Source organism: Gigantopelta aegis, chromosome 4 (assembly GCF_016097555.1).
Source record: "Gigantopelta aegis isolate Gae_Host chromosome 4, Gae_host_genome, whole genome shotgun sequence".
Lineage (NCBI taxonomy): Eukaryota > Metazoa > Mollusca > Gastropoda > Neomphalida > Peltospiridae > Gigantopelta > Gigantopelta aegis.
Window position 1 is genome coordinate 107,393,927 of NC_054702.1, and position 26,971 is coordinate 107,420,897.

Genomic DNA, 26,971 nt, shown 5'->3' on the forward strand with positions numbered 1-26,971 from the left:
ATATATGATTTTAACGATACCAAGAAACACTGGTAATAATTTAATTTTGTGTATGTTACAGGAAATGGGTATTATTTGGAATTGTGTAACCCCTGAATTTGTTTCTGGTAATATGTGTATTGTCGGTTTCTCTCAGAAATAATTTATAATCCCTGAAAATGTTGGTTAAATACACATGATACCTAAAATGTGATCTCACATCAATATAAAAAATTTAAAAACGTCTACCAGAATAAACTATTATTATAATGTTCAATAATAGTTCTTGAATATTAAGTCTACTGGAACTGCAATGGCAAATTCACATCATCTGGACTTTAATTATGATGTTTGGCTTTTACATTACTTTGGACCAGCACAGTTGCAACGTACTGGTGTAGATATTTCTCTGTTGCCTGCTTGTTGATACTGGAGCTATTTTGTTTAACATTTTTTCAATCTCCATCTTGTTTGACTATGCGTGTGAGATAATCTCAGTACATTGTATTCAAATTCAGATCACAAATAATCTAGACAGGAGTATCGGATCAACAAAACACAAGCCTAAGTTACCCAATCCCCTTTACTTCGTTAAAGGACTTGTTTTTGTTTATGAAAATCAGAATTAGTTTATTCCCCAAGGCCAACATATATAGGCTCACAACTGAAAAATACAAACAAAAAGCGACACAGTTGTGCAGTGAGTTACAATATACCAATGCCGACAATTACATAAAAAATTCGGATGATAACATCTGTGCAATAAATACAAAATATAAATATAAATTCAAATATACCAATTCATGCAATTACAAATTTAGATTTTGGTTTATGTTTAGAAGGATAAACATTATACTCTATTACTCCAAAATGCTTTGTTTAAATATTTACCAAGATTTCTTCATGGTTTTAGTTTCTGACACAAGTTTAATTAATTTAAAAACAGACAGCCTGGTATAGAAATTTATCATGCAACCATGCTTCCTGTTAACCCGATCAGCCCTACATGATAATTCGAAGTGTTATGTCACTGTTTGAGAACACATCCGTTGCTAGCATGATAACCTAGGCGTTGCTATGTGTTACAGGTCACTAGGAAATGAAGTCTGCATATGAAAAGAGTGTTAGCAGGTTAGTGGAAAATAAGTTATGCGCAAGACGGATGTTTGCTAAATTTTCAGGTTTACTCTATTTTCAAACATCCATTTACAGCAATAATTGCTGAACTGCATAAATAAATATAACATTTACACTTCGGTAACATCAAATTACCTCTTATTTTTCAATTTTCCATTCTATGCTCCCAGCCGGAAAGGGCCATCGTTTTGAATTGAACATTTTAGAACAAAAAAGCAAGTAGGTTTATGCAAAGAATGTTTACATTGGAGCCAGTGCTGTAGATCTTCACACCACACATAAACTTGCGTTTATTTTCACAGAATAAGGTACACAACAGACTTTGAAATATAATCAAATTATTTCATTTAAAATCGGGAGAATCGTAAATTGTTTGTCTAGCTATGATATTCCCAAGATGTTTTCAGGCACCTAGTATCAGACTTTCGGTAGCAGGTTCTAAATAATAATAGTAATAGTTTCTATACCGCTTTTGACTGAAACATGTTACAAAAAGATAGCTTAGAAGTGGTTGCATGATGAAAAAAAGATCTGGTTATGACGTTTTTATATCGTGGTTATTTAGCGCGATTCGACAACGGTGCAACAGGCGGGCTTCACTTACAGTTATCAAAACCTTGCTAAGTAATCACAATATCAAAACGTTGTAACATGATAATCTACATATTTCTTTAAATCTGAAATCTTAATATCCTAATTTGTAGGTACGATGGTAACCTCGAGGTTTCTTGAACGACGTGACATCGATACCACATCTATATACGACATTATACGGAGAAGTGGAACTTACATGGCAGCACATGATGATCGCTCCAAGACACATGAGGTGAAGAAACACTGGGCTGGCCGTCTTGATTATCTGTGGATATAGAATATATGTCGGTCAGTGGTGTCTCAGTATTGCTATGAACTGAATGTTGGCCAGTTGTCACATGAATAAACCGGTTCACACGGCAGTCTAGATATTTTGAATAGTTTGTCAGGTTGGTTATTTCATGGGGTTTTAGCTGATGCTATATGAACATCGTGTGTGTTGTCTTTGTTCTGAAAATCTAGTAGTCATAAGAGTAACCAGTAGAAATCTTCTTGTAACCCCATATATATTTACACCTATTATTTAATTTATTAGTTTTATGGTGTATTAAAGGTTCGGTCAATCCCACCCTGGGCACGACCTTTGGTATAATCAGAACAGAACAAACTAATCTTTGGGGCCGAATGTACAAAGCCTATTCTTGACTTAAACAATGCTTAAACTACCTGCATTTAAGAAAATAGTCTTCGTAAAGTAGACCCATGTTGTTTTAGCGCTGTTTTTAATGTAGAATTAGTCGTATTCAACTTACTGTACTAGCACAACAACTATGCTATACAACCTCCACTGCCGAATTGTCTTGCCTTCCCGGATCTATATCCATATCCGCACATGGACCATCGTTCTCAATTCTGCAGTCCTCCATTGTGGACGTACTTTAACGAGCTCTGCAAAATTTTCTCTTTTTTTCGTTGTTTTTTTTGTACCACGTGAAACGTTTTATTGAAGTGTAATTGTGTTTATTTCTTTTCCATAGCCCTTACCAAGACATACGTTGTTTTGGGGATAATTGAGGTTACACATTTTTTCAGAATGTCTGACATGGACTCATTGGGCTCAACCGCGAGGTTGACCATGTGTGCCGAAGCCAGCTGTGGCAAGCGGCCTCCACGATTCGACTCGCACTTATTGTGTTTGTCCTGTAGGGCGTTGCTAGTGGTTCAGTGATGCCGGCCAGCGCCACTGATTCACAAAAGTTCTTTGTATTGGCTGAAGCACAGAATCGGTTACCTGTTGGGGAGGCTGCTCTGACTGAGACACCTGTATCTCTGATAGCGGAGGAGGAGGTAGCGTCAACACGGGTTGTGCGCAAGGAGGCTGTGGTGGATTCTGCCACCATAGTTCCCCCTCTTTCCTATCCTGTGGATGGAAGCCGGCTGGAGCGGCTCCAGCTTGGTAAGTCGGGTGGCTTGAGGGCACCATCCCTCCCGTCTGTTTCGGCGAAGGTGTTCGGTTCATGAGGCAGGTGATGGGTAGCACGGCATCAGCCTCGGTCGTTTTGGGGTTTTGCTAAATCCGACGTTCCGCCCATTGCAGAGTGAAGTCGTGGGGATGCTGTCGGTGATGGCCTCCCTACGTGTATGTTTACCCAGACGGGCCGGTTCCTCTGGCTCCGTCATCAGGTGTGCGGGAGTCGGTGACGTTTTTATGCACTGCTTTGCCTATCTCGTCGGACCGAGGTAGAGGTTCACGGTGGTCTCTTGTGACTCCGAGCTATGCCACAGGTGGGACTTGTGTCTCAGCCTTCAACTCCAGCCATGTCGGCTGTTCTGCCGCCGCCTGGTTTTCAAGCTCGGCCAGTGCCTATTTCCACCCATGATCATTTTGGTGATGCGGGGGTGATGCAGGGACGAAGGTTTGTTCCAGTCCCTTCCCTTCACTGTCAGCCACGGTCTTTGGTGCCACCGGGTTTGAGGGAGGACTCTTCTGAGGAAGATTTGCCTTCCGGTTCCAGTTTGGAGTCGGAAGATGTATCAGATGATCCAGACTGCTGAGCGGTGAGACTCGATGCATCTGTCCTGCCTGCAGAAGATTTCGATTAAGCAACGGTTCTTCAATTCGTAAGTAACGAAGTCTGACTTTTATGCCCAGCAGAGGTGGCTGTTCCCACTTTTCAGGGCGTTTCTTTGGGAAATCGATCGCTGTGGATGGAGGTTCTGCAGTCGGAGTTTGGTTTTTCGCTTCCCCAGGAGGTACACGAATCCTTACTGGAGACTGATACTTTGATCGCTGGCACCGATCATATCATGGGAGTGGTGGTGGAAGAGTTTCCGCCGGCTTTGGCCATTGGGAAATTCTTACCCGGTACGAAGCTGGTGGCCCCCTCTTGGGCATTGGGCGTGTCTTTCCAGAACCATGCAACAGTTGTTTCTGCTCGTATTAAGACTGATTATCATTCGGCGTCTTTTGTACGTGTCGTCATCGGAGACCTAGAGATGATGGAGAAGTTATCAAAACTTCTCTTTCAGGCGAACAACCATCTAGGTGAGGGTGTTTTGACAACTGACAACTTTTAATGGAGGTGCTGTTAGTAGACATTCCCGTGGACGGCAGGTTATGACATTTTCAATCCACAATGGTGTATCCTGCCAGACCTGGACCCATGGGTTCTGTCTGTCGGCAAAGAGGGATATCAGATCCCCTTTTCTTCGGCTCCCCCTCTCACTTCTCCCCAGATGCCTTCGATGCCGTCGTTCGACGGACGGGTTCTGGTGGAAACGATGATTGCTGAGTTTCTCAGCAAGGGTGCCATCCACCATCTGGATTTGGACTCCCGGGGATTTTACTCCCATTTGTTATTTGCCCAAAAGAAAAATGGCGAGTGGAGACCGATTCTCAACCTCAAAGTGCTGAATGCATTCATGAAGATTGAGATGGTGAAGTAGGTCCAGGCTTTACTCCAGTTTGCGGAGTGGGCGGCATCAATCGACCTGAAAGACGCCTAATTGCATGTTCCAATTCATCAGGATTTTTGGAAGTTCCTGCACTTCCTATGCGACAGCATAGTCAAGGCTGTGATAGGCCGTGTGCATTTGTTGGGCATCTGCATGCACAACTGGTTGTTTCCAGCTTCGTCTCACCAGGCATGTCTGACAGGCATGAGTCTGGTCATTGACATGATACTTCACTTGTGATTATTCGACCAACTGATTCAAATTCCACAATTTCAAGGCACTGGCTCGGCATCTTTCTCGGGAGCAGCGCATTCTCGAGTCGTTGGCTGCATTGAATGTGTGGTTCAGACGATTCAAGAGGCATCTCTCACATGTGTGGGACAGCCGCTGTTGGAATACCAGGGCTAAAAATTCACGTGAATCTCCGAATCCGATTCGCACCAGGATTCGCACAAGCATAAAACATCCAAATCCATTTGGATTCGTGTGAAATATTTCAAAATTTTTATTAAATTGAATAATCAGTGAGTAAAACGTTACCGAATTAAAAACAAAAATAGTCTGGTTATCAAGCATCAGTTTAAACTTGTTTCAAAAGCGTAGCATACATTCGATTCAGTGCATGTTTGAAACATCGTGGTTTATCGAGACTAGTCTGGCTGAAGCCAAGTGGTGGTTAGCCCATTTCTATGAACCAAATTGCCAACAAAGAGAACCGAAAGGGACATGTTTGTTCAGTTCTTACATAATAAAAATATATACTAATTTAGTGTGCCAAATTTAGTATTATATCAGACATTACTTTGTTAGTTCGCTGATATCATATTCCTAACCTTGAATTACCTGCTCGTTTTAATCAATAATTTTTTTTGTCGGTTGCGGAAATGTGCTTCAGTAATATCCATACAAAGATCGAATCAATGCACAAAAAAGTATTGCTTGCGCTCTTTACAAATCTTCGAAATGTAACCTGGTAAGACACTTAAAAAACAAACAAACTGATTGTAAAGATAAAATGGAGGAACTAGCAACTATAAAAACTGTTTGTAAAGGAACAGTTTTAAATTCCTGGTTTAAAGAAATAAACAAAACGTACCAGTTCGTTTTTGACAGCATCGATCAAAAGGTAACGCATGCCACGTGCAACGTTTGTCAAAAACACTTTAAACGTATTGAGACATTGTACCGGGGAAAAAAATTTCAAGACGTGAAAGCTTATGGACAGTATGGAACTAACTATATATTTAAACCTAATCTTGAACGTCACATGGCGTCTGAGGGTCATATTAAATGTTTAGAAATTGAAACCAGCGAACCGGCCTCCGAAAGACACAAAACATTGACATATACATTTGGTTCCGCTAGAAATCGAGCTCTAAAAACCCTGTAGTCAGCTATGAGATGCAGAAAAAACATATAGCGAATTTCGAGATTTATTGGAACTGAACTCTGAGAATGGATGTTCTGTAAGTTCAAGTTTTAACAACCCAAAGGCCTGTAAGGTTTTTAATCACTACATAGCTAAAAATATGGTAGGTGAAGTTGTTACAGGTATCCAAGATGGAAGCTTTTACAGTTGGTTAATAGATGGGTCTTCAGTGAGTAAAAATAAACTGACATACGAAGGTGAATTATTATTCATCAGAACAGCTCCAGGACTTGTGCCAAGAACATCTCTGTTCAACTTCATATCCATGAAAGATTACGGAAGAGTTACTTCTGATAGTTTGCTTCATGCCCTCCTTTCAAATTTAGCTAAAATCACTGGCGAAGTTTTGGAAACCAAAGATAACCAGAACATTGTAGACATTTCTAGAGGTACATTAATAGAAAAGGTCAAGAACACAAGTGCTTATCAGTGCATAGGGGCAGGTGCCGATGGAGCCAGTGTGAACTTTGGGACAAAGAAAGGTCTAACTGTCCAATTCAAACAAAACATAGCCCCATGGTGCGTATCAGTACACTGTTTTGCACACCGCCCTGAACTTTCAGGTGGAGATTCTGTAAAAAAAAATCCTTTACAGATGTGATAGATTTTAATACAGAAATGTACCAACATTTCAAGAACAGCCCAACAGAATGTATGTTGTTGAACAAACTTGGAAAGGAAATGAACATAATTATAATGCAGATCCCAAAGCCATACAGTACCAGATTTGCATCCCACTTACTACGGTGCTTGCAATCTCTCAGATTTAATTGGCTGCTACTGCCACTTCATTTCATAAACATGAGGGAAGAAAACCAAAATAAAGAACAAGGAGTCAAAGCAACAGGGTATTTGCAGAATTTGTTAAGTTTCAGGTTTATGAGCAGATGTCATATTTTGGAAGATATAATGAAGATCCAAACAGCTGCTTCACAGGCTCTTCAGTGTGAAGATACCAAATCAATATCAGATGCACACAGAGATATCAAGAGTACACTTTCAAAGTTGGATGTAAGAATTTAATCTGAGCACAATAACAAGAACAGGAACCAGAAGTCAGAACAAGTCTTCGGAACAAACAAATGAAGAAACCAGTCATACACAAAAGAAAATAACTTTTAAAGTAAAGGTTCCTAGACAAGACACGAACGTATCTACAGTGAATGCAAACAGTAGTGATGATGATGAAAAGCAAACGACCCAGATGAAGTATGTCAAATATTGGCTAAAGCCATTAATCCTGAAAGATATGATAACAGAAGAAGATATGGATAAATGTAGAAAGAATGAAGTATGTGAACTAAAGAACTCGATTGATGAACGATTTCGTGTTCTGGAGAGAAAATCTCATGTCTTAACAAAGTGTAAATTCCTAGACATAAAAACCTGGCCATCTGAAAATTTGTTGAGTTTCTGCAATGATGATGTTGAGTCTCTCATAGAACACTTCATTGTCCCGCTTCAAAATGCTGCTGCTGCTGAGAGATACACTTGTATGAGTGAATTTAAAGACCTCAAATCATTTTATGGTTCACAAATAAATGGCTTAAAATCTGAAGAATTTTGGCCAATGGTTTACAGATCAAGTAGAAAAAGATTTCAGAATTTTCTTAAACTGACTGAAATACTACTATGCCTTCCCTTCTCAACTGTGGTTGAAAGAGGTTTTTCAAGCCTTCGCAGAATTATGAGTGACTGGAGGTCAAGTTTGGGACATGAACTCATCACAGACTGTCTGCATTTTTCAACCAGAAAGAAACTGTTGAAATCCGTTTCATACAGGGGCCAGTTGGTGAAACATGCCTCTGAGAGATTTTTGATGCCTTCAGGTGCAGATCCTGATGATTCTGATGGAGAATTAATTAAGAATTAATCTTCTTGCAAAGACATTTGAGCTGAAAGATGAACATATTGTTGAGAGTTATTTCCCCTGTTCAAGTTCAGACAGTAAGTGAGATTCTAAAGTGATGTCGCATTCAGATAGTGACTGCCATTCTAAACTGATACCACTTTAACAGGTATGCTGGAAATAAAAAAAAGTGTCAGAATGACCATATGTTTGACATTCAATAGCCGATGATAAGATAAAAAAAATCAATGTGCTCTAGTGGCGTCGTTAAATAAAACAAAAAAAACAAACGCAGCAGTCATTGCATACCTCAATCATTGGGGTGGCACCAAGTCCGAGTCGCTGAGTCACAGGGCCTTGGAGATCCGGGAATTGTGCAATTGACGGCCAAACAAATTCCCTCTTCAGTCAACATCTGGCGGACACCCTGAGTCGTCGTTCACCTGTCCAAATAGAGTGGATGTTGCAAAAGGAGGTTGCGGGCAGGATTCTGCTGTTGTGGGGGAGTCCACAAGTGGATATGTTCACCACCAGGCTGAACCACCAGTTACCGGTGTTTGTGTCACCGGTTCCCGATACTCTTGCTCTAGAGTACGATGTGTTGAGCATGGACAGGACGGGGTTGGATCTGTATGCCTTCCCGCCCCCAGTCTTACTCAGCAAGGTTCTGGCCAAGGTCAGAATGCAACTGTGTCGAGTGACGCTCGTGGTGCTGGGTTGGGCAGCCCAACCCTGGCTTCCTCAGCTCACTGTTAGTGCAGGAGCCGGTGCGTTTGCCACCTCTTCCAGATCTGCTCAGCCAGTGGCTGTGGCAGCCGGTGTGGCACCCAAAGCCGGAGGTCTTCCGGTTTCATGCATGGAGGTTGTCGAGTTTTCCCTGCGAGGCAGAGGCATTTCGAACCGAATTGCTGAACTCGTTTCCTCTTCGAAGTGCCGGTCAACTGAGTACTTGGGTTCGTTGGGCAGGTGAACGTGATTTCGATCCCTTATCACCTACTGTCAAAGACTTAGCTCAATACTTTCTAGCCTTGGTCCAGGAAAGGAAGCTTAAAGTTCAGACAGCCAAAGTCATCATTCTTTCATCTTCACTACTCTCAGGCAGTGTGGTCGGACTGACTTTTCCACGAATCTCATATTGCATGATTTACTCAAATCTTTGCAATCCACGGTTGAGAGGCCTTCCATTTTGTTAAAATGGGACATCTTTCTGGTTCTCCATACGCCCAAGTGTCCGCCTTATGAGCCATTGCCGTTTGACACTCTTTGACTTTTGACTTGGAAGACGATTTTCCTGGTCTCTCTTGCGGTTTGTCGCCGTATTAGTGAGATTCATGCTTTCTTGCATGATTTGGTCGATTATAACAGTTATGTTGCGGACTGATCCCATCTTTGTGGCTAAGAACCAGGTGCCAGGAGAGGAGTTTCCTACGGCAATCATTCAAAGTTTGTCTCGTACTTTGCCTTCTGATCATTCTGACTGACTCCTTTACCCCGTCGTACTAAACTTCTTTGTGGTGGGAAGAAGAGGCCGTTTATTTCTTACTAAACAGTCGGGAGACATTACTAAGAATGCTTTGTCTCGATGGATTGCTGCAACCATCAAACTGCCGTATGAGATGGCAGGAGATCGTGTAGAACTTCTCAGTTCGGCCTCATGAGATTCAAGCGATCTCAGCTTCCCTGAATTTTCACGATTCCTTGAACATTATCAAGGTGATGAATGCAGGAGTATGGAAGGGTCGACATAAGTTTGACAGCTTCTATTTTCGTGACATGGCAGTTGGTCCCGATGGTACCAGACGTATCCAGTTGGTGACTGCTGGTCAGCAGCTTGTTTCCGTACGACGAGCCACAAGACGAGGGAGACCTCTTTTCGGTAGGCAGCTCATACAGGCCGTGTCGGGAGATAGTTGAGCCACCGTTTCGGGAAAGGGGGTGGTTACTATCTGGGGCAGTCTAGTGCTTTTCATTTCACTTGTGAGATGGTTTTTGCCTCACGCTGGGGGTGGAAGATGTTTTGTAATTTCGGGTATTGATAATTAATAGTCACTTAGACTTTTATACCTCGTATGTCTTGGTTGTTGTACACCTTGTCATTACTTGAGACGATTCATGTCGGTAGAATCGTTAAGTCCTCTTGTTTTCTTACCTCCTCCCATTAATGTTGAATTCACGTGCTCTAACTGTGTTAAATCACGTCCGTTATAGCATAGTTGTTGTGCTAGTACAACAAGTTGAATAAGACTATTAGAAAATTTGTTTCTAATTTTCATTATTATTCATACTTGTCCAGTACTAGCACAACAACGGTAACCTCCCATCAGCCCCTAGGAGGTCTTCCCTGGATTCGGTCATTACAGACTTTGAATCAAGGACAATGGTCTGCTCATGCACGGATATGGATATACATCTGGCAAGGGAAGACAATTCCGCAGTGGAGGAGATGACTCAGGTTGTATAGCATTATTGTTGTATTAGTACTAGGTAAGTATGAATAATAAAGAAAATTAGAAAGAAATTTTCAAAAACATTTATTATATTAAATTATATTAATATTTAAGTTAATCGACAATTAAAAGTGGTATAGTATTTTTTTTTTTAACTTGGCGATTTGATGAAAATTAAGTTGATGCAAAAAAGAGAGGTGACAAGGTGTGCAGGAAAATTAGCAGGGAGGGATCTAGACTGTGGCGAACGACGTTTATAGCGACATCAAGTCATGCTCCCCCAGAATATATATTTGAATATTTTTAGTTTCAGCGAGGAGGGGTTTCAACCCCCAAAGCCATCCCCTGGATATGCACCTAACAAGCTAGGTTGAAAAGATGGAATCTGACCATCAGGGGCTTTAACCAGGGAGACGACCAGGGAGTGTTCTGACCTAGATTCAGTAGTAAGCATATATGCATGGCAGTAATATTTGCAAGGGTAAAACAAAACAAGATAGAGAAGATATAAGTAAGACAGACCAAATCGTACGATTTATCAAAATTCCCATCTCTGTACAAATCATGGAGGAACAGAGCCCAGTGGTATAGCACTCGTCTGATGCATTGTCAATCTAGGATGGATCCCCCGTCGGTGGGCCCATAGGTATTTTTCTCGTTCCAACCAGTGCACTACGGCTGGTATATCAAATGCTGTGGTATGTGCTATCCTGTCTATGGGATGGTGCATATAAAAACCCAACAACAGAACCGACAGTTGTACCGGAAGGTGTACATGTATAAACAAAAAACCCCACAAAAACCTCGACATCAACACACCCCAAATCGACTCCATTCACCACCCACCACCCAACAACAACAACATTAAAGTAGAACCAACAGTTTTAAGGGAGGCAGGAGCAGGTTATACTGTACCAGAACATTCTTGTATATCAGAACAACGAGTGAGATGCAGCAACAAGCAATGATCATTAAGACGATCATACACGCGATGACGTTTCTGATAATGTAGTTGTTCTGGAAGATACACGGGGACGGATCAACACAGGTATGGCAGCCCCTGGAGCACGGTAAGCATCTAAACCGTGACGCCATATCGGACGCGTTTTTCAAGTCGCTGTATTCTTCGACGACGGTGCCATTGTAAGCTTTGACTTTTGCCGTCGGGTCTGGGAAGTAGTAGCCATCTTCACAAACACACAGGTATGTTCCACGTTTAAAACCTTGTCCTTTTACAGGCACACACTGAAATTAGTAATAATAATAATAGTAGTAGTAATAGTAGCAGCAGTTATAATGTATATTTACGACACTCATGCCTAAATGATATGTAGGTTGTAAACATCGACTGTCATGGACACTCATATGATATCCTCTATATATAATACACAAGGTCTTTTTAACAGTTTTCAATCCTGGTCTCGACTCTTTTGATCTGCACTGCCGACCAATCTGCCATCATTATACTTACCTGATGACGCATCTCGCAATGGTTATTGATTACCACAGATGTTTATAGAACTTGTTTAAACATTCTTTAGAGTTACAGAAAAGTTATGTATTCACCACTGTAACCACGATAGGAAAAACAAAAACAGAGAAAGACCGAAACTTGGTAGGTACATTCCTATAACTATCACTTAAATTCCATACACGAGGCTCTCGTCTGATTTATACCAACCCATTTTGCGTTTGTCAGATATATTATTAGTGCTTTCCGGGAAATATTTTTCAATACCGAAATTTCGGTATTTTGAAATTTGCTCGGTATAGTAAATCGGTATTGACATAATACCGCCCAGCTCTACAGCACAGACAAAAGCGAAAACAAGCAGTCCCGTTTCAATGCAGACAACTTTTCAGCAACGCAATTTGTGATCTGTAGTTAAACTATCGGTCATAGATTTGGACTCTGAATCGGTTTTTGAATAACATCCTTAGGAATTGCATTATACTATAATGTACTGTACAGTACTGCATTGCGCTTGTACTGCACTGCGCTGCACTGTACTGTACTTTTATTGTACTGTACTTGTATTGTACTGTACAATACTGCATTGTTTTCTTCTGTACTTGGTGGGAAAGAAAAATGGCTTACCTTCGTTGTAGGTTGGCAGTTATGTGTGCTACCGAATTCATGTAGTATTTCATTGCCTTCTATGTCACATTGGTTGATGTCAACGTCGGTCAGTTCTATATCCATTGTAAGGACACCTCTGAAGCAAAAACGTAGTGTGGTCTTGTACTCATAAAATAGTATCGACTTAATATATGCAATCAAAACAATTAACGAGAGCTTTTATAACGTTTTATATTTTTAAGAAATTCTAGTTCTTCAGTATATCCTATTTCTACTAATTCTTCTGCTGCTGTATCCAGTAGTTTATTTGCATTAATGTGATTAAAAAATTTCATGTTTTGAATTGTACATGGATTTGTTTTAGGATATCACTTTTCACAGACATTTTGCTCTCCAAGACCTTTTTTTTTTTTTTAGCTATTGAGGCACTGTAACTCGAATTATATTTTGCAAATTAATTTTCTGTAATACTTTTTCGATTCTAAATTACAAACGTATTTATTGTCCCTCTCGCCTTTTATCTATTTTGATACATTGATAAAGTTGCCTTTCAACTTCTTCCTTCTTATTTCTATTAATTCACAAGCTGATTGAATCATCTCCACTGGTTAATAACTATTAAAATCATCTCACTGGTTAATTACTATTACCTGTGGACCTGACAGCATTCCGTTGGAGCTCATGTCCATTTGACTTTTCATTCGACCAATCAAAACCTTATTTGCAGAATCATGCCAGCGATTTGAAAAGAACTTGGAAACATTCGGAATTATTTCAAGCACATACGAAATGCTCAAGTTATACATACATGTTGACGAGAGTTAATGTCGAGCGTTTGAAATAATACATATATAGCTTTAGATGATATGTTGAGAGCTCAAGATAACAAGTATAGAGCCTGACATAATAAGTTAAAGCTCGATATAAGTCAAGCACTCAACATAAGTGAAGAGCTCAAGATAATAAGTCAATACATCGAGATAATTAGTAGGGAGAGTGAGATTTCTGAAGGAAGAAAACAAATATGTGTGTTTCCTAAATATACCACCATAGTATATTTATCATACACTTATTTTACTTACTTTAAAGATCTCGAACACTTTTTGGAATTGGAAAAGAAAAAGACATACTTGATGTTGAGAGTTAATATATGTTGAGTGCCCGACATAATAAATCGATAGCTCAAGATTTATTTTTTCAGTAGCAGCAAGGGATCTTTTATATGCACTTTGATAGGCCTTTTATAGGCCTTTTATAGGCCTTTGATACACCAATCGTGGAGCACCTGTTGGGAAAGGAAAAACATTCAGAAACTGGCCCACTGATGAGATTCTATCCTGTAACCAAAGAATCTCAGGTGATCACCCTATCGACAGCTAGATACCACTCCATCGAGATAAGTAAGCTGAGCGCTCCATATAACAAGTCGAAATCAAAATAATACGTGGAAGAGTTCGAGATCTTTAAAGTACGTTAAACACCTGAAGTTATATATGTATATATAATATATTGCATTTGAGCAGTCGCCTAAGCCCACTCTTACGTTTTGGTATGGTATGGTGGCCGCATAAATAGTCTCGCCCACACTTTTTAGAATTTGTATGCTCCCAAATAACGTTATAAAAGGCGAAATGTGATTGGTCGATATTTTAATTATTACTCACAGATATAAATGTCACCTTGACATGGGAGTCCACGCAATGCTGTCTTATCTACAGGTAGACCGGTAGAGTTGATTGCAACCAGCTTGCATTAATTCATTTCATTTTGCTTTTAGTAAATGAAAATGTATCTTGTATTCACCTTCGCCAAAAACATATTTCCTTACTGGTTTTAAATATATTGCCAAAAAGTCGTCGAGAAAAATAGAGAATACTACATGAGCGTTCCGACTCGTTAGATACCGTTTATCTTACAACGAGTTGTTTAAAAATGTATCAAACAGTCAAAAGCAAGTTGGATACATTTTTAAACAACGAGCTGTAAGATAAACTATCTAACGGACACGAATGTAGTATTCTATTTCTTACATATCTTCAAAAAACAGTCAATTTCAGGTTAACTTGTACGTCACATCTAGTGATCGATATCTACCCTGCTTTTCCATTGGATGGTATGGCATTGGTGACCAGACTCAATCTCAAATGACGTCACACGCATGCAATTTGTATGGCGTTGCCATGACATTACTGTCTCAGACTATTAGTCTTGAGTCTAGACTCTAAACGTGTTATAAGCACCAGACATCAACTAGGTGCAGCCAGTCGTGTGTCTGTAAAATGTTATCACATTTATGTGTTAACAAGTATGTGTTGTCACAAATAACGAATAATGTTTTCACCAACGGGTGTGTAAGAAATGATATTAATGTTGATTCTTAAGAACTGAAAGATTTACTTGAAATTATCTAATTGCAAGATCAAAGTTCACCAGTATTAACCATTGGAATATTCAAAACTGTACACGACAATTCCCACGACAAACATTTTGTTTGTTTTGCTTAACAACACCACTAGATCACATTGATTTAGTATCATCGGCTATTGGATGGCAAACATATGGTAATTTTGACACGTAGTATTAGAGAGGAAACCCTCTACATTTTTCCAGTAGTAGCAAGGGATCTTTTATATGCACCATACCATAGACAGGATAACACATACCATGACCTTTGATATACCAGTCTTCGTGCACTGGCTGGAATGAGAAATAGCCCAATGGGCCTACCGACGGGGATCGATTCCGGACCCACTGCGCAGCAAGCGAGTGCTTTACCATTGGGCTACGTCCCACTCCACAAGAAAAAGAGGTGCACAGAGATACATAGAGATTATTATACGAGCTTGTGTGTCGTACTGATTTTACGAAACGAGTGTCAGGATGTTTGTATTGCCCGAGCGAGAGCGAGGGTAATACATGAATCCTGACACGAATTTCGTAATATAAGTACGACTAAAACGGGAGTGTAATAATTTCTTTATTATCCATATTATTGTTTTCTTTATGAATAACAAGGCCTAACTTAAAATGTTTCAGCCACAACCAGAAGGACATGACGAAATGACGTCATATTTCAAATGCACAGTCTGAGCTAGGACTGGAGAAGCAACGTCATGTTATGGTGTCGCTTTAAATAATTACGTCATTACACTTGTTATCACACGTGTGCTTCGTATGATTATTACTAACTCGGTTATGTTGAACCATATTGGATAATAAAACTATATAACTATCTATATTGGATCTGACAATGTATTAAAAGTGAAGGTTTGCTGAGACAGATGTATGTGAAATGCTGGACTACCTCCTTGACATGATATATGTCAGATTTGGGAATAGGACATATAGACAGGAAATAGGTGTCCCCATGGACACCAAATGTGCTCCATTAGTCGCCTACTTTTTTTTTTTTTTTTTGCTTTTTTTTTTTTTGCACATGAATCAGATTTTCTAATTAAATCTGGCTAAATTAAAATGACAGGTGCCTGGTGAAAAAGTTTGTTTCCTCTTTTCGATATAATGATGACCTTATATCATTCAATAATAATAAGATCACAGATTACCTTCCATTGATTTACTCACCAGAGTTAGAAATAAAGGATACTACAGAAAGTATAAAATCTGTTTCATGGCTTGATCTATACACAGATTCAGAACGATGTTGGCCTTCATACAAAACTGTATGATAAAAGGGATGACTTCAACTTTCCACTAGTTAATTTTCACATGTCGAGCAATATTCCTTCTGCACCAGCTGTTGGTGTCTATATTTCGCAACTTTTGATATACCTTAAGGCATGCTCGTCATATGCCAATTTTAAAGACCGCCATTTTGTTCTGGTAGAAATTGTTTGATCAGGGTTATAACACCCAACGACTTCATGATATGATGCATCACTGACTAAAACTGTGACAAATCCAATACCCTATTTTGCCCTTGTACATGTCTTTTCATTTTTTGTGTGAAAATATTGTACATTTCTATAAAGTACATTGTGCTCATGGCAGGTGCTACCGGTTGGGCAGGATATGCTCATCGTTCGAGAACTCCTGATATCATCATTGTTTTTACAGTGATTCATGAGTTCATGCCACCTGTCACGGTACATGCTCTTAAATTTGTTTCGCCTGTGGCGATTTTAATTGTGTTTAGAGGGCCGTGTGCAGTTTATTGCCCGTAGCCCAGGTGGGCAACTTGTTACGTAATACTTCGCACGATCGGACATTCCAATATGCACTTAGTCCAGCTGCGGAGGCCATGTGGCGAGTAGTTACGTAATATCTCTGCGAGTGCGGTTTTACAACCGTGATTTTGGCGACGATGGCGTCAGTAAGTCTGACGATCAGAGAGAAATAATACCGACTCTAGTAGAGTCAGACTATGAGATGATACGTGAGGTACCGCCTTGTACCCCCAGGCGAATTTCTGATTTTGGAATAAATAGCTAGGATTTAGAGATATCTGGGAGAACGAATTAGGACGGCTCGAGGGGATCACGAACGTAGTCCGTTAGGACTTGGTAAATATCATTTCTGCTCTGTGTATAACCTTGATGTGATTGATGTGACTTTAAATATTTTAATACTGTATTATACCAATATTCTTTAGACAGTGTCTTCGGTCATCTGACGAAGTAAATCGTAGACTTTTTGTTCTAACATTATATGAGTATTTGGTAATATAAAGCTTAGCCAGTCATCCTAGAAGACCCTAGGTAAACTGTAGGTTATTGTCTTTATTGTGATAGGTACCAGTATTAATTTTGTGTTACAGATTACTGAAAGAGTAGTTAAGGGTTAATTAAAAATTAACCCGTTAGGAATAGAGCTGTAATTCCTTTATTAATTAAGTTCCCCAAGAAGCGTTCCTAAATTATCACACGTTACTGAACGAGTAGTAAGGGTTAATTAAAAATTAACCAGTTAGGAATGGTGTTGTAATTCCTTTATTAATTAACTTCTCCTGTAAGCGTTTCTCAATTATCACACGTGTGGGTGTGGTGTAACGGTGAAGTGATTCGCATATTGTGTAACTAGACACCTAGAGATTAACTAATTAAGTGATCAGTTCTGGGTTGTTATTATTGCTGTTATTAATTTACTACTACGGCTGTACATTTGTCAGCGTAGATTGATACAGATTCTAAAGTGTATTGTGTTTTTGTTGTGTTTTCTAGAGAACTAACGTGCTATTATAATATATACTTATATAAGATCGTATCTCTGATCATACCTAGAGACGAGCCATACTAGGGTTTAACAGCCTGTTACAGAGAGATCTAATAGATATACAGTTAGGAGAGATATTTTGATAATCGTGTTTTATTCAGTTACGGGAATTATAGAATCCCCGTGACACCACCACAGCTGTATATATATTCCATTGAGCTCTATCCTGTGCACGTTTGGGTTTTCTTAGCTAGTCTTTGGAGTGGCAGTCCTCATACAGGCAGTGCAGGAGCAACGAAACATCCTGCTACATATCTCCCGAGGACGAGCATCTGATTACACAACAGTCCAGACTAATTTTGCCTTGTTTACGGAACACGGTTTTTCCCATTCAGATTAAAATACTAATACATTTTAAATCTAGATTTTCATTTTTAATTTAAGCTATGCAAGTTTCATCATTAGTTAGACCCTGATCATCATATTTGACGTATTTCAAATTAAAAAACCTACCGCGCCATTCTGTGCGTGCCAATATTACACTAGTTAGATATTGAATAATTGTTATGACATGAGCAATATCTTACACCAGTGTGTAATAAATATTATTACACACCATGCCATATCACACCATATGTATGAAATCACACACATGTTCACCAAAACGCAAACGCAGAACACAAATTAAACTACATACTGACATACTGGCAGTCCTGATGGACTAATTGCGAGAATAGGCAATGTGTACGACACTATCCAGATGTCGCCACCACCACAGTTGAAGTATGGTAACGTCCATTGTCCATCTTCATACGACACAATGGGCTGTCGAAAGGAGATATTCGCTTGAGAAGGGTCAGCGGGGCTGTAACAGAGAAACCGAGACAATGTATAATCCAACGAGTTTTGGCAAATCTTTACATTTTGTTCCATGTGTTCTTTAAAAACCAATAGCATGTACTTGTATATTCTACATATTAATGTAATACTATTTCTCTTGTAAATCTGTGTCATTGTAATATTGCAATTTATTATCATATTTGCTTTAATTTGATATCTACATACAGTCGAACTTATCTATGGCGATCATACAGGTCCGAAAACGTACTATAACTTTGTAAAGTACCATACACATGGACAAGTATGTAATTAAGAAAACACAAAGCAAATACACATCTACACATATTCAAGCACTTGTCGCGTTAACAATTCAATGAACACAGAACATCTCGGGGGTATGTATCTTTAACATAAAAAACCCAAATTGATCTTGGATTTGTTAGTGTGATTCAAAATTGGTCTTTGTGGATTTTCATACAGTATATTATGATGTAACTGTGTGTCACATTTCAGGTTAGTGTTTAGAAAGTAAACAAACGATTGACCACATATTAGGACCTAAGGAACCTAGCTAAATATTATTTCGTCAAAGAGACAAAAGGCGATATATAGGCTCTCTATTATTATTTCTTGTGATGCTTATATTATTAGTAGTGGTCCCGGGCCCCGTTCAACAAAGCGATCTTAGCACTATATCACGGCCCATTTGTCCCCGGCGATAAAATCGTCACACCTGCCGAACTATTTTGTTGCCATCGAACCATTTTGTCGCCAGTTTGGCTATACGTACATTCGGTGCCCACTTTGTAGCTCTAATTAACTCTTTGGTAGATTGATAGACATATTATTTTTTTTGCAGCTGATTTCTCTCTCTCTCTCTCTCTCTCTCTCTCTCTCTCTCTCTCTCTCTCTCTCTCTCTCTCTCTCTCTCTCTCTCTCTCTCTCTCTCTCTCTCTCTCTCTCGCTCTCGCTCTCTCTCTCTATGTGTAGTAGTAGTAGTTCCTCATCCTTTTACGAGAGACCTTTTTCGGCGATTTGTTTACAAATTATTTTATTGATCATTCCTAAAGTGTTTATGCATTAATATGTATGTTTTATTAAATGTAATATCTCATGATTGTCATCCTTTTTGTGAAATATATTTTAAATGTTTAATGTAAAAACAAAGAGCCTCATATTTTTAATCAGGTGCTTCCCTCCCCCTCTTTCAAAGTTTGTAGATCTGCACCTGGTAACTAATGGACGAGGGTCATATAATGGGACAACGCCGGAATAATATAAAGTTTAAATCTGCTATGCTTATTTCTAATAACTAACCTGGGTTCTATTTGATTCTTGTTCTACTATGGTATAGTTGTTCATTTGATTATGATCAATTTACCATTTTAGTTATTATCATTATCATTATTATATCATTTAACTCATGGTAGCAATAACATGATTATATAGTTCATTACCATATGCAGTGCATTTAAAAAAAAGAAATGTTTGAAAAATCTTAAAGGTCCGATGTCAAAGTTAAAAATACAATATTTCGTTCTTTTTTTCATTTGTAACTTGTAATAAAAACTACAAATAAATCGATCCAACCCATACTCTTTTGATAATTAAATCTAGAATAATATTGTTTTGCCCTGACGACAGAGGGCTTTGCCAAATATTTTGTGGCTAAATAAAGCAGAGCCACCATCTTTGTTTCTTTATCAGTTGACCACATTTTTTGGTAAATTTAGTGCTTTGAATGTGTACGCATAAAACAATGACGTCACTAATTAATGCGTTTAACACTCAAGATACTCTCCCCCCCCCAAAAAAAAAAATAATAATAATAAAATAAAAAAAATAATAATAATAATAATAATAAATAAATAAATGTTCTACTAGTAAATGGAATTATTTGGTTGTAATTGTTTTGGGGGAAAAAAGCAAAAGATAATATTTGCAACTTTAACATAGAACCTTTAACATATTAAATAATATATAGTTTTAAATTAAATTAAATATTTGCATGCAATGGGAAAAGAGCAGTAGGTTAAACGATGTGGGTAGATAAATACATGTACATGTGCACACCTTTTACATTTTTCTATGCACATATTATTTTTACACTCTGTAAAAAATATATATATTATCAAATAAGTAATATATATATTATCAAATAAGTTGCTATATGGAATAATTTGAAACAGCACGAATGGTCTAATCGTGTTCTAGCAGAAATAGACCTGCAGTGTTGTGTAATAAAACAATGTTTGTCAAAATGGTTAATTTGATTGCGGTCCAAACCCACCCACCCACTTCACCCCCTCCAATCCCCGCCCCTAGAAAATACGATTTGACTTTTTCAATGGACAAACAATATAATATAATGATTTTTGTTTCATACACTAGCCCCAATTCACTCCTGCGCTTAAATCCCTTTCTTTTGGTCAAACAGACGAATTTGATTGACAGACATACAGACATACAGATTAACGCACATATTTTATGTAAGCGTACACAGACACCCAATATATATATATATATATATATATATATATATATATATATATATATATACAGTCGACCTTCGATAACTCAAACTTCGATCTTTCGTAAACGTCGATCTCTCGAAGTGAAACAGCGGTCCCGGCCGAACTGCTATACAAACTAGTAATAACAGACTTCGAACACTCAAACTTCGAACATTCGAAAAACTCTATCTCTCAAAGTAATTTTGTGGTCCCACCATAAAAAAAATAAGGGATATTGCACTTCCAAAACTCGAAGTTTGTGGAGTGACTGAGCCTTTTAACTGTACCGGTAATACTTTAAAGCGTGAGTGTCCCGACTGGTCTCGGCTATCGATGATACACGCGGTAATTACAGAATAATAGATCGCCGACTATGCGGAACGAAATGATCCTACATGCCTGCATTGGGTTGTCGGTGTTTGTACACGGCAGCGGGCCTCATTACACAAAGTACGGATAGTCTCGTAATCTTCAAAGAACTGATGTAATAACAATTAACGCTGTTTGTTTTTTCTCTTAAACGAGTGCAGAAAGGTACATAACCTAGTGCTATTTGGCATACAGCGTTTTGATTTGTTATGTTATGTCTCGCTATGTTAGTGAGGGTTTTTAAAATGATTTTTGTGATTTACAATAATTTTGCTATTTATATTGTGTATTTTTTATTTGGTAAACAAACGTACTTAGTGCTAATCGACATTCAGTATTTTAATTTATTACAACGTTACGTTCCGCCTTGTTTTGACATTTGAAAAATATATCAACTTTAATTTATCGCTTACTTCCGGCTATATGTAAGTACATGCTTTCAGTTTTCGTTGTGTGTTTTTTACCTTTACTGTCAATTAATACAATAAAAGTACATAGAGATGTACGTCAAATTGATCGGATTTATCTCGTTTCTGTTAATATTTACTTAGTTTTATCATATACACAGAAGAAATGTGCTAACATCCGATATCAACGAAATGATAATACTGCAATGCAGTTTCACTTTGAGGTCTGCTGTACGAATTTCGAACACTCGAACTCCCTGAAACTCGAACTATTTCGTCGTCCCCTTCAACTTCGAGTTAACGAAGTTTGACTGTATATATATATATATATATATATATATATATATATATATATATATATATATATATATATATATATATATATATAATTAAATTTTCTTTGCGTCTACACACTTTACGGCAATCTGATTGGTCCAGAGGTGGGGGTTTTTCGTTCATATCTCGATGAACCCAAAACAATTAAGCCACGCCTACTACCCCCCCCCCCCCCCCCTCGACTCGCACTACTTTAGTGAAAAAACGGATTATTCTAGCAATCATATTTAGATGTTTTGAAGAAAACACACGTGAAAGCTACAACAAATGTATACGATAAATTAATGGAAAATGCTATAGCAGAGTAGACATATGGATCTATACGCATTGATTAAAAAAAAACACACAACAAAAATAACCCTCTTCGCTAATCATGACATGAGACTCGGTCGTTGGTCAAAGAAATCATGTAGGAAACTTCACGCTTGTAACTTACTTGTAAGCGATGTTCAACAGCTGTTGGCGAAAATTAAACGGTTCCACCAACAGCATAAATGTTAGACACGTTCCCTTCGTTCACTTTCATAAAATATAAACTAAACACGAATAGGGCAATATAACTAAATGATCCGTAAAAATGCACAGCAGCTAGAGGAAATGACGTCATTTACAAAAAATCACCTGATTCAAATAATAGTGAATTAACGTTCGCATTCTTACGCGACATAAGTATCAATGAAGTTTACACAAACAATACTACAGGCATATTTAAAGCTAAACAAAATAAATTCAGTTATGTATTGTTAAAGTATGCATATAAATTTAATTATAAGATTTGACCGCAATTATTTTTTGGTTCATGCAAGGTGGAACCAAAAAAAACGATGTGCACACTTTCGTATGACCCTCTACGCGGGATCATACAGTGTGCAAATCGTTTTTTCGGTTCATACTTGCATGAACCAAAACATAATTGCGGTCAGTTCTTATATATATATTATATATATATATATATATATATATATATATATATATATATATATATATAATATATATATAATATGCGATTTTGAATTTAAAAATTATTGAAATTACTCAAAATTGTTGAAATTACTCAAATACCTCCTTAATTTTACTTTCGATGAACCGTTCTAAATCATGTGTTAAATTACCTCATGTAAACTGCGCAAAATTTTAAATTTTGGACTTGATCCTACGGAATATTCAAATTCAATAGCACCACAAATGCCTCCGCCCGCTAGCGACGCTGGTCGAGCTGGTGGTGCTCTTTGGCACTTGTCAACGCGGGCTGTCCCTTCTGCCACCCACCCCCAACCCCTTTCCTGTCCACGACAACTGCACCCACGAGAGGCGTGCGCTACAACAGCTTGCTCTGAATGTACACGTTAAGCCCTATTACCTGACCTGGCCTGCTTAAGCGTTCAGTCTCATGGATGCTTTTAAACAGCATTATAGTATAGACGTGTGGACAGAAACTAAAATTTTGTAACATTATTGACTAAAATGGACACCAGTCACCTTCCTCATCTTTATCCCATCCCCGGTCTGCAGGTGAAGAAGTTCAGGGTTAGCTATTTGGGTCTGACCCCAGATGTGATCGACTTGACAGACGATCCTCGTCACACGTTGCAGCAGTATCTCCGTAGTTGGCAGAATGTTTTGTACCTGGCGGTTTTCATGAGTGAACAGCTGCTTTCGTGCTTCATTTATCTCTTTTTGAGGATAGGTTCTACCATATAGGACAACAACAAACCTCTGTATGTCATCCATGTCATCATCTGTTATTTCCATCAGCGCATGGGAGAAGTAGTTGAACACTTTCCCCAAGTTTGGCAGGGATTTCCATACATCCAAGACAATCTTTTTGTCAATTCCACACACGGCAGAGACGGTATCGCATCCTGAGACAGCATGTAGAAACAGAAGCCCCCATGAATGGATAGCACCGAGGTAATCAGCAATGGTGTTAGCAGCAATATACATCCAAATATCCTTCCAAAGGCTAACAGCAGTTTACATTCATCCGTGATTTTCGTCAATTGTGTCTTTCATATTAAACTGACAGGTAAATATTTTATAAATATCAATTTAATGATACTCTACCTAATTTAGCATTTACTTGTTTGGGCTCTCATTGATGTACAAAGTGGTGTTTACTCTTGAAATTAAAAGAAAAATGTCAGTAAACAGGTGATTTGTGTACTTAATTGGAACAGACTATAATACATTTTCATCAACATGTGTCAGTTTCATTTACCCTTAAAGAAACTTTTAATTTAAAACTGCAAGTTAACTGAGTAGTTTGAATTGCAGCAGAATTTATTAATTATGATCAGCATATTTAGTGAATATACATTCAATATTAGCACATCATAAATTTACACAATCATAAAAATGTATTTTCTAATAGTAGATAAAATTATTTTGTTAGAATTATATATGGGCATATAGTTGAAGGTGTAGTCTTTAAATTTTAAATTTGCAATAGCATTCATTTTGCAACTTGGAGATAGCACCTTTAATACATAGCACCTTTAATAACGGTATAATAGATCACACACTAAGAATGGTTCTTGACAGTTTTATTCAAAAGGTACTTAGAAATGTCTACAAATATTTTGGTTTGGACAGGAATAAGGGTAAACCGTCATCAGAGACAGTCCCTCACATATTGCAATAGCAATGAAATACCTGTTTTACTGACATCTTTCTTTTAATTTCAAGAATAAACACCACCTTGTACATCAATGAGAGCCCAAACAAGTAAATGCTAAATTAGGTAGAGTATCATTAAATGGATATTTATAAATATTAATATATTAAAGGAGACCGGATACCAAACCATATATACGGCGTAATGAATTGTTTGCCGTCATAAACCACAACACGCAACTACCGCGCTCCCCTTATTGACTAAATTAAGCGTGCCAGTCTTGGTTGGGTGGGGTTTTTCGCCGATCTCCGATGTTTGCCGGAAACTGTCGACAATTGATGAGCTAGACCCGTGACGTCATCGATGAGAGGAAAACTGAAGAAACTACCAAGCAGCATGGACGAACTTAGCGATTCGAGTGACGAAGAATTGTGTCCAGCTTGTGCTAATGGCATCAAACCGAATCAGTTTGAACCACTTATCAGAGACTTTGTCCCTATTCCTGGAAATGTTGTCTTAGACGAAAATTCGGATGAATCAACTGCCGACGAAGACGAGGAAGCCACACGGTCATAGACTAGCATACAAGCATGTTTTTAAACAATTTTTTATGACATTTTTAATGTAAACTGAAGCAAATGGACCTAATTAGAAGAAAAACACACAAAATGTAATTATATTTCATCATAAATCTTGTTCAGCATAGATGTAAATATGACACGTCAGTGGATATTCCAGAGCAAGGTATAATAATTTAATAAAAAAACTTTGTTCTCTTTAACTAGTTACCCTAGTTTTAATGTGTTTGGTTAAACCGTGTACTTTTAATTATTAAAAAAATGTGTTACCAGTCTGCCGAAACTGTCCACAGCCGGGTACAGAAACACAGAAATGTTGGAAAATATTATACTGTTGCCACATACTGACAATCACTTTACAACTAATATGTCTTATCGACAATATTATTATGTAGTCTTTGCATTTATTAATATAAAATACAACAGGCCCGTAGGAACTGGGGAGGGGCGGGCCTAGGGGCTTGTTCTCCATCACACTCTAGGATCAAAATGTATGTTTTAAATTTTCACTACTTTGCATAAATAAAGATGATATAAAGATAAAAATCTAGTTTGTATTCCTCACTAGAGACTGTATTCCCCCTCCTCCCCCCCCCCCCCTCCCCCCACACACACTTCAAATATCGTTCCTACAGGCCTATACAAATGTAGATAATATGTAAAGGGTGAAGTTAGGAACCAGTTCCTTTTATCTTTAGGATTTGGTAATCATGATTTCAAACCAACTGTTTCAGGTAGTTTGCTCCACATACTGACATAAAACACATTTGTTATATATTGGAATAAAAAATAATTTTTTTTACAATATATCCAGTGTTATTTTCTTTAATCATTCATGGAGGAAGAAGGAAGTCCTGATGAAAATATATTACAGGTAAAACAAAATAATATATGATGCTTAATCCATGTGGTAACTATTGTTAATTTTGCTTTAAATTGCTAGATGCCAAAAGTGATTAATTATATTATTTTATAATAATAGTCGAAAATTAGACGACCAATTGTTTCAACCTTAAATTTCCTATAAACCTGGAGACAAAAAAAAAGAGACGACTAAAAGGCACAACCAAAGAATCAACACGTGTACCGGTATTGCTTGGTAACTCTCACCGATGACGTATTGCCTCGCTTTCGTTCAGATCTATGCATAATCCCGCCCACTTCTGTTTTTACCCCAAACCTAAGACGCGCAGCTGACCGGTGCCTTGCAGCGAGCCGGGCGTTAGAGTAATGCAGTATTTGACGCTAACTTAATCCATTACACACTACATGTCTTTTGGTGACCGGTCTCCTTTAATATGAAAGACATAATTGACGAAAATATCAGTTTTATTCTATTTCCGACACTACTTTAGTACTATCATTGGTGAGCATGGAAACCAAAGATACTTTTAAAAAAACCGGATTGCCTTAATATATTACACCATGTTTTATAGAACCTTGATCGATCTGTGCCAAGTCCCGTTTTATGCAGTATTTATTAAAAAAAAGAAAAAAAAAAAAAAAAAAAAAAAAGAATTGTTATATTTTTGTTTTTTTTGGTTTTTGTTGTTGTTGTTGTTGTTGTTGCATGACATTAGTAATTATGTATATATTGAAGTAGAAATACGCTTATTTTAATTATATTTTTGAAAATTTATAATTTATGTGCACATGAAATCGTTTGTATTTCCTAACTATTCTAAGATCTTAACTACCGAATGTATACACTTTTTTATACTGTCAAAAAAGAAAC

General features: G+C 37.9%; 1 protein-coding gene across 5 annotated transcripts in view; it reads right to left on the reverse strand.

Annotated features, from left to right (window-relative positions):
* LOC121371693 (probable G-protein coupled receptor CG31760) overlaps positions 1-26,971 on the reverse strand; it is a 115,963-nt gene that overhangs the window by 42,260 nt on the left and 46,732 nt on the right. For all 5 annotated transcript variants that reach the window (XM_041497772.1, XM_041497773.1, XM_041497774.1 and 2 more), the window contains 4 exons: positions 18,277-18,444; positions 12,429-12,546; positions 11,246-11,575; positions 1,907-1,975 (listed from right to left, as the gene is read on the reverse strand). In XM_041497772.1, the coding sequence (XP_041353706.1) occupies positions 1,907-1,975; positions 11,246-11,575; positions 12,429-12,546; positions 18,277-18,444 (685 nt within the window). The remainder of the gene's footprint in view (positions 1-1,906; positions 1,976-11,245; positions 11,576-12,428; positions 12,547-18,276; positions 18,445-26,971) is intronic.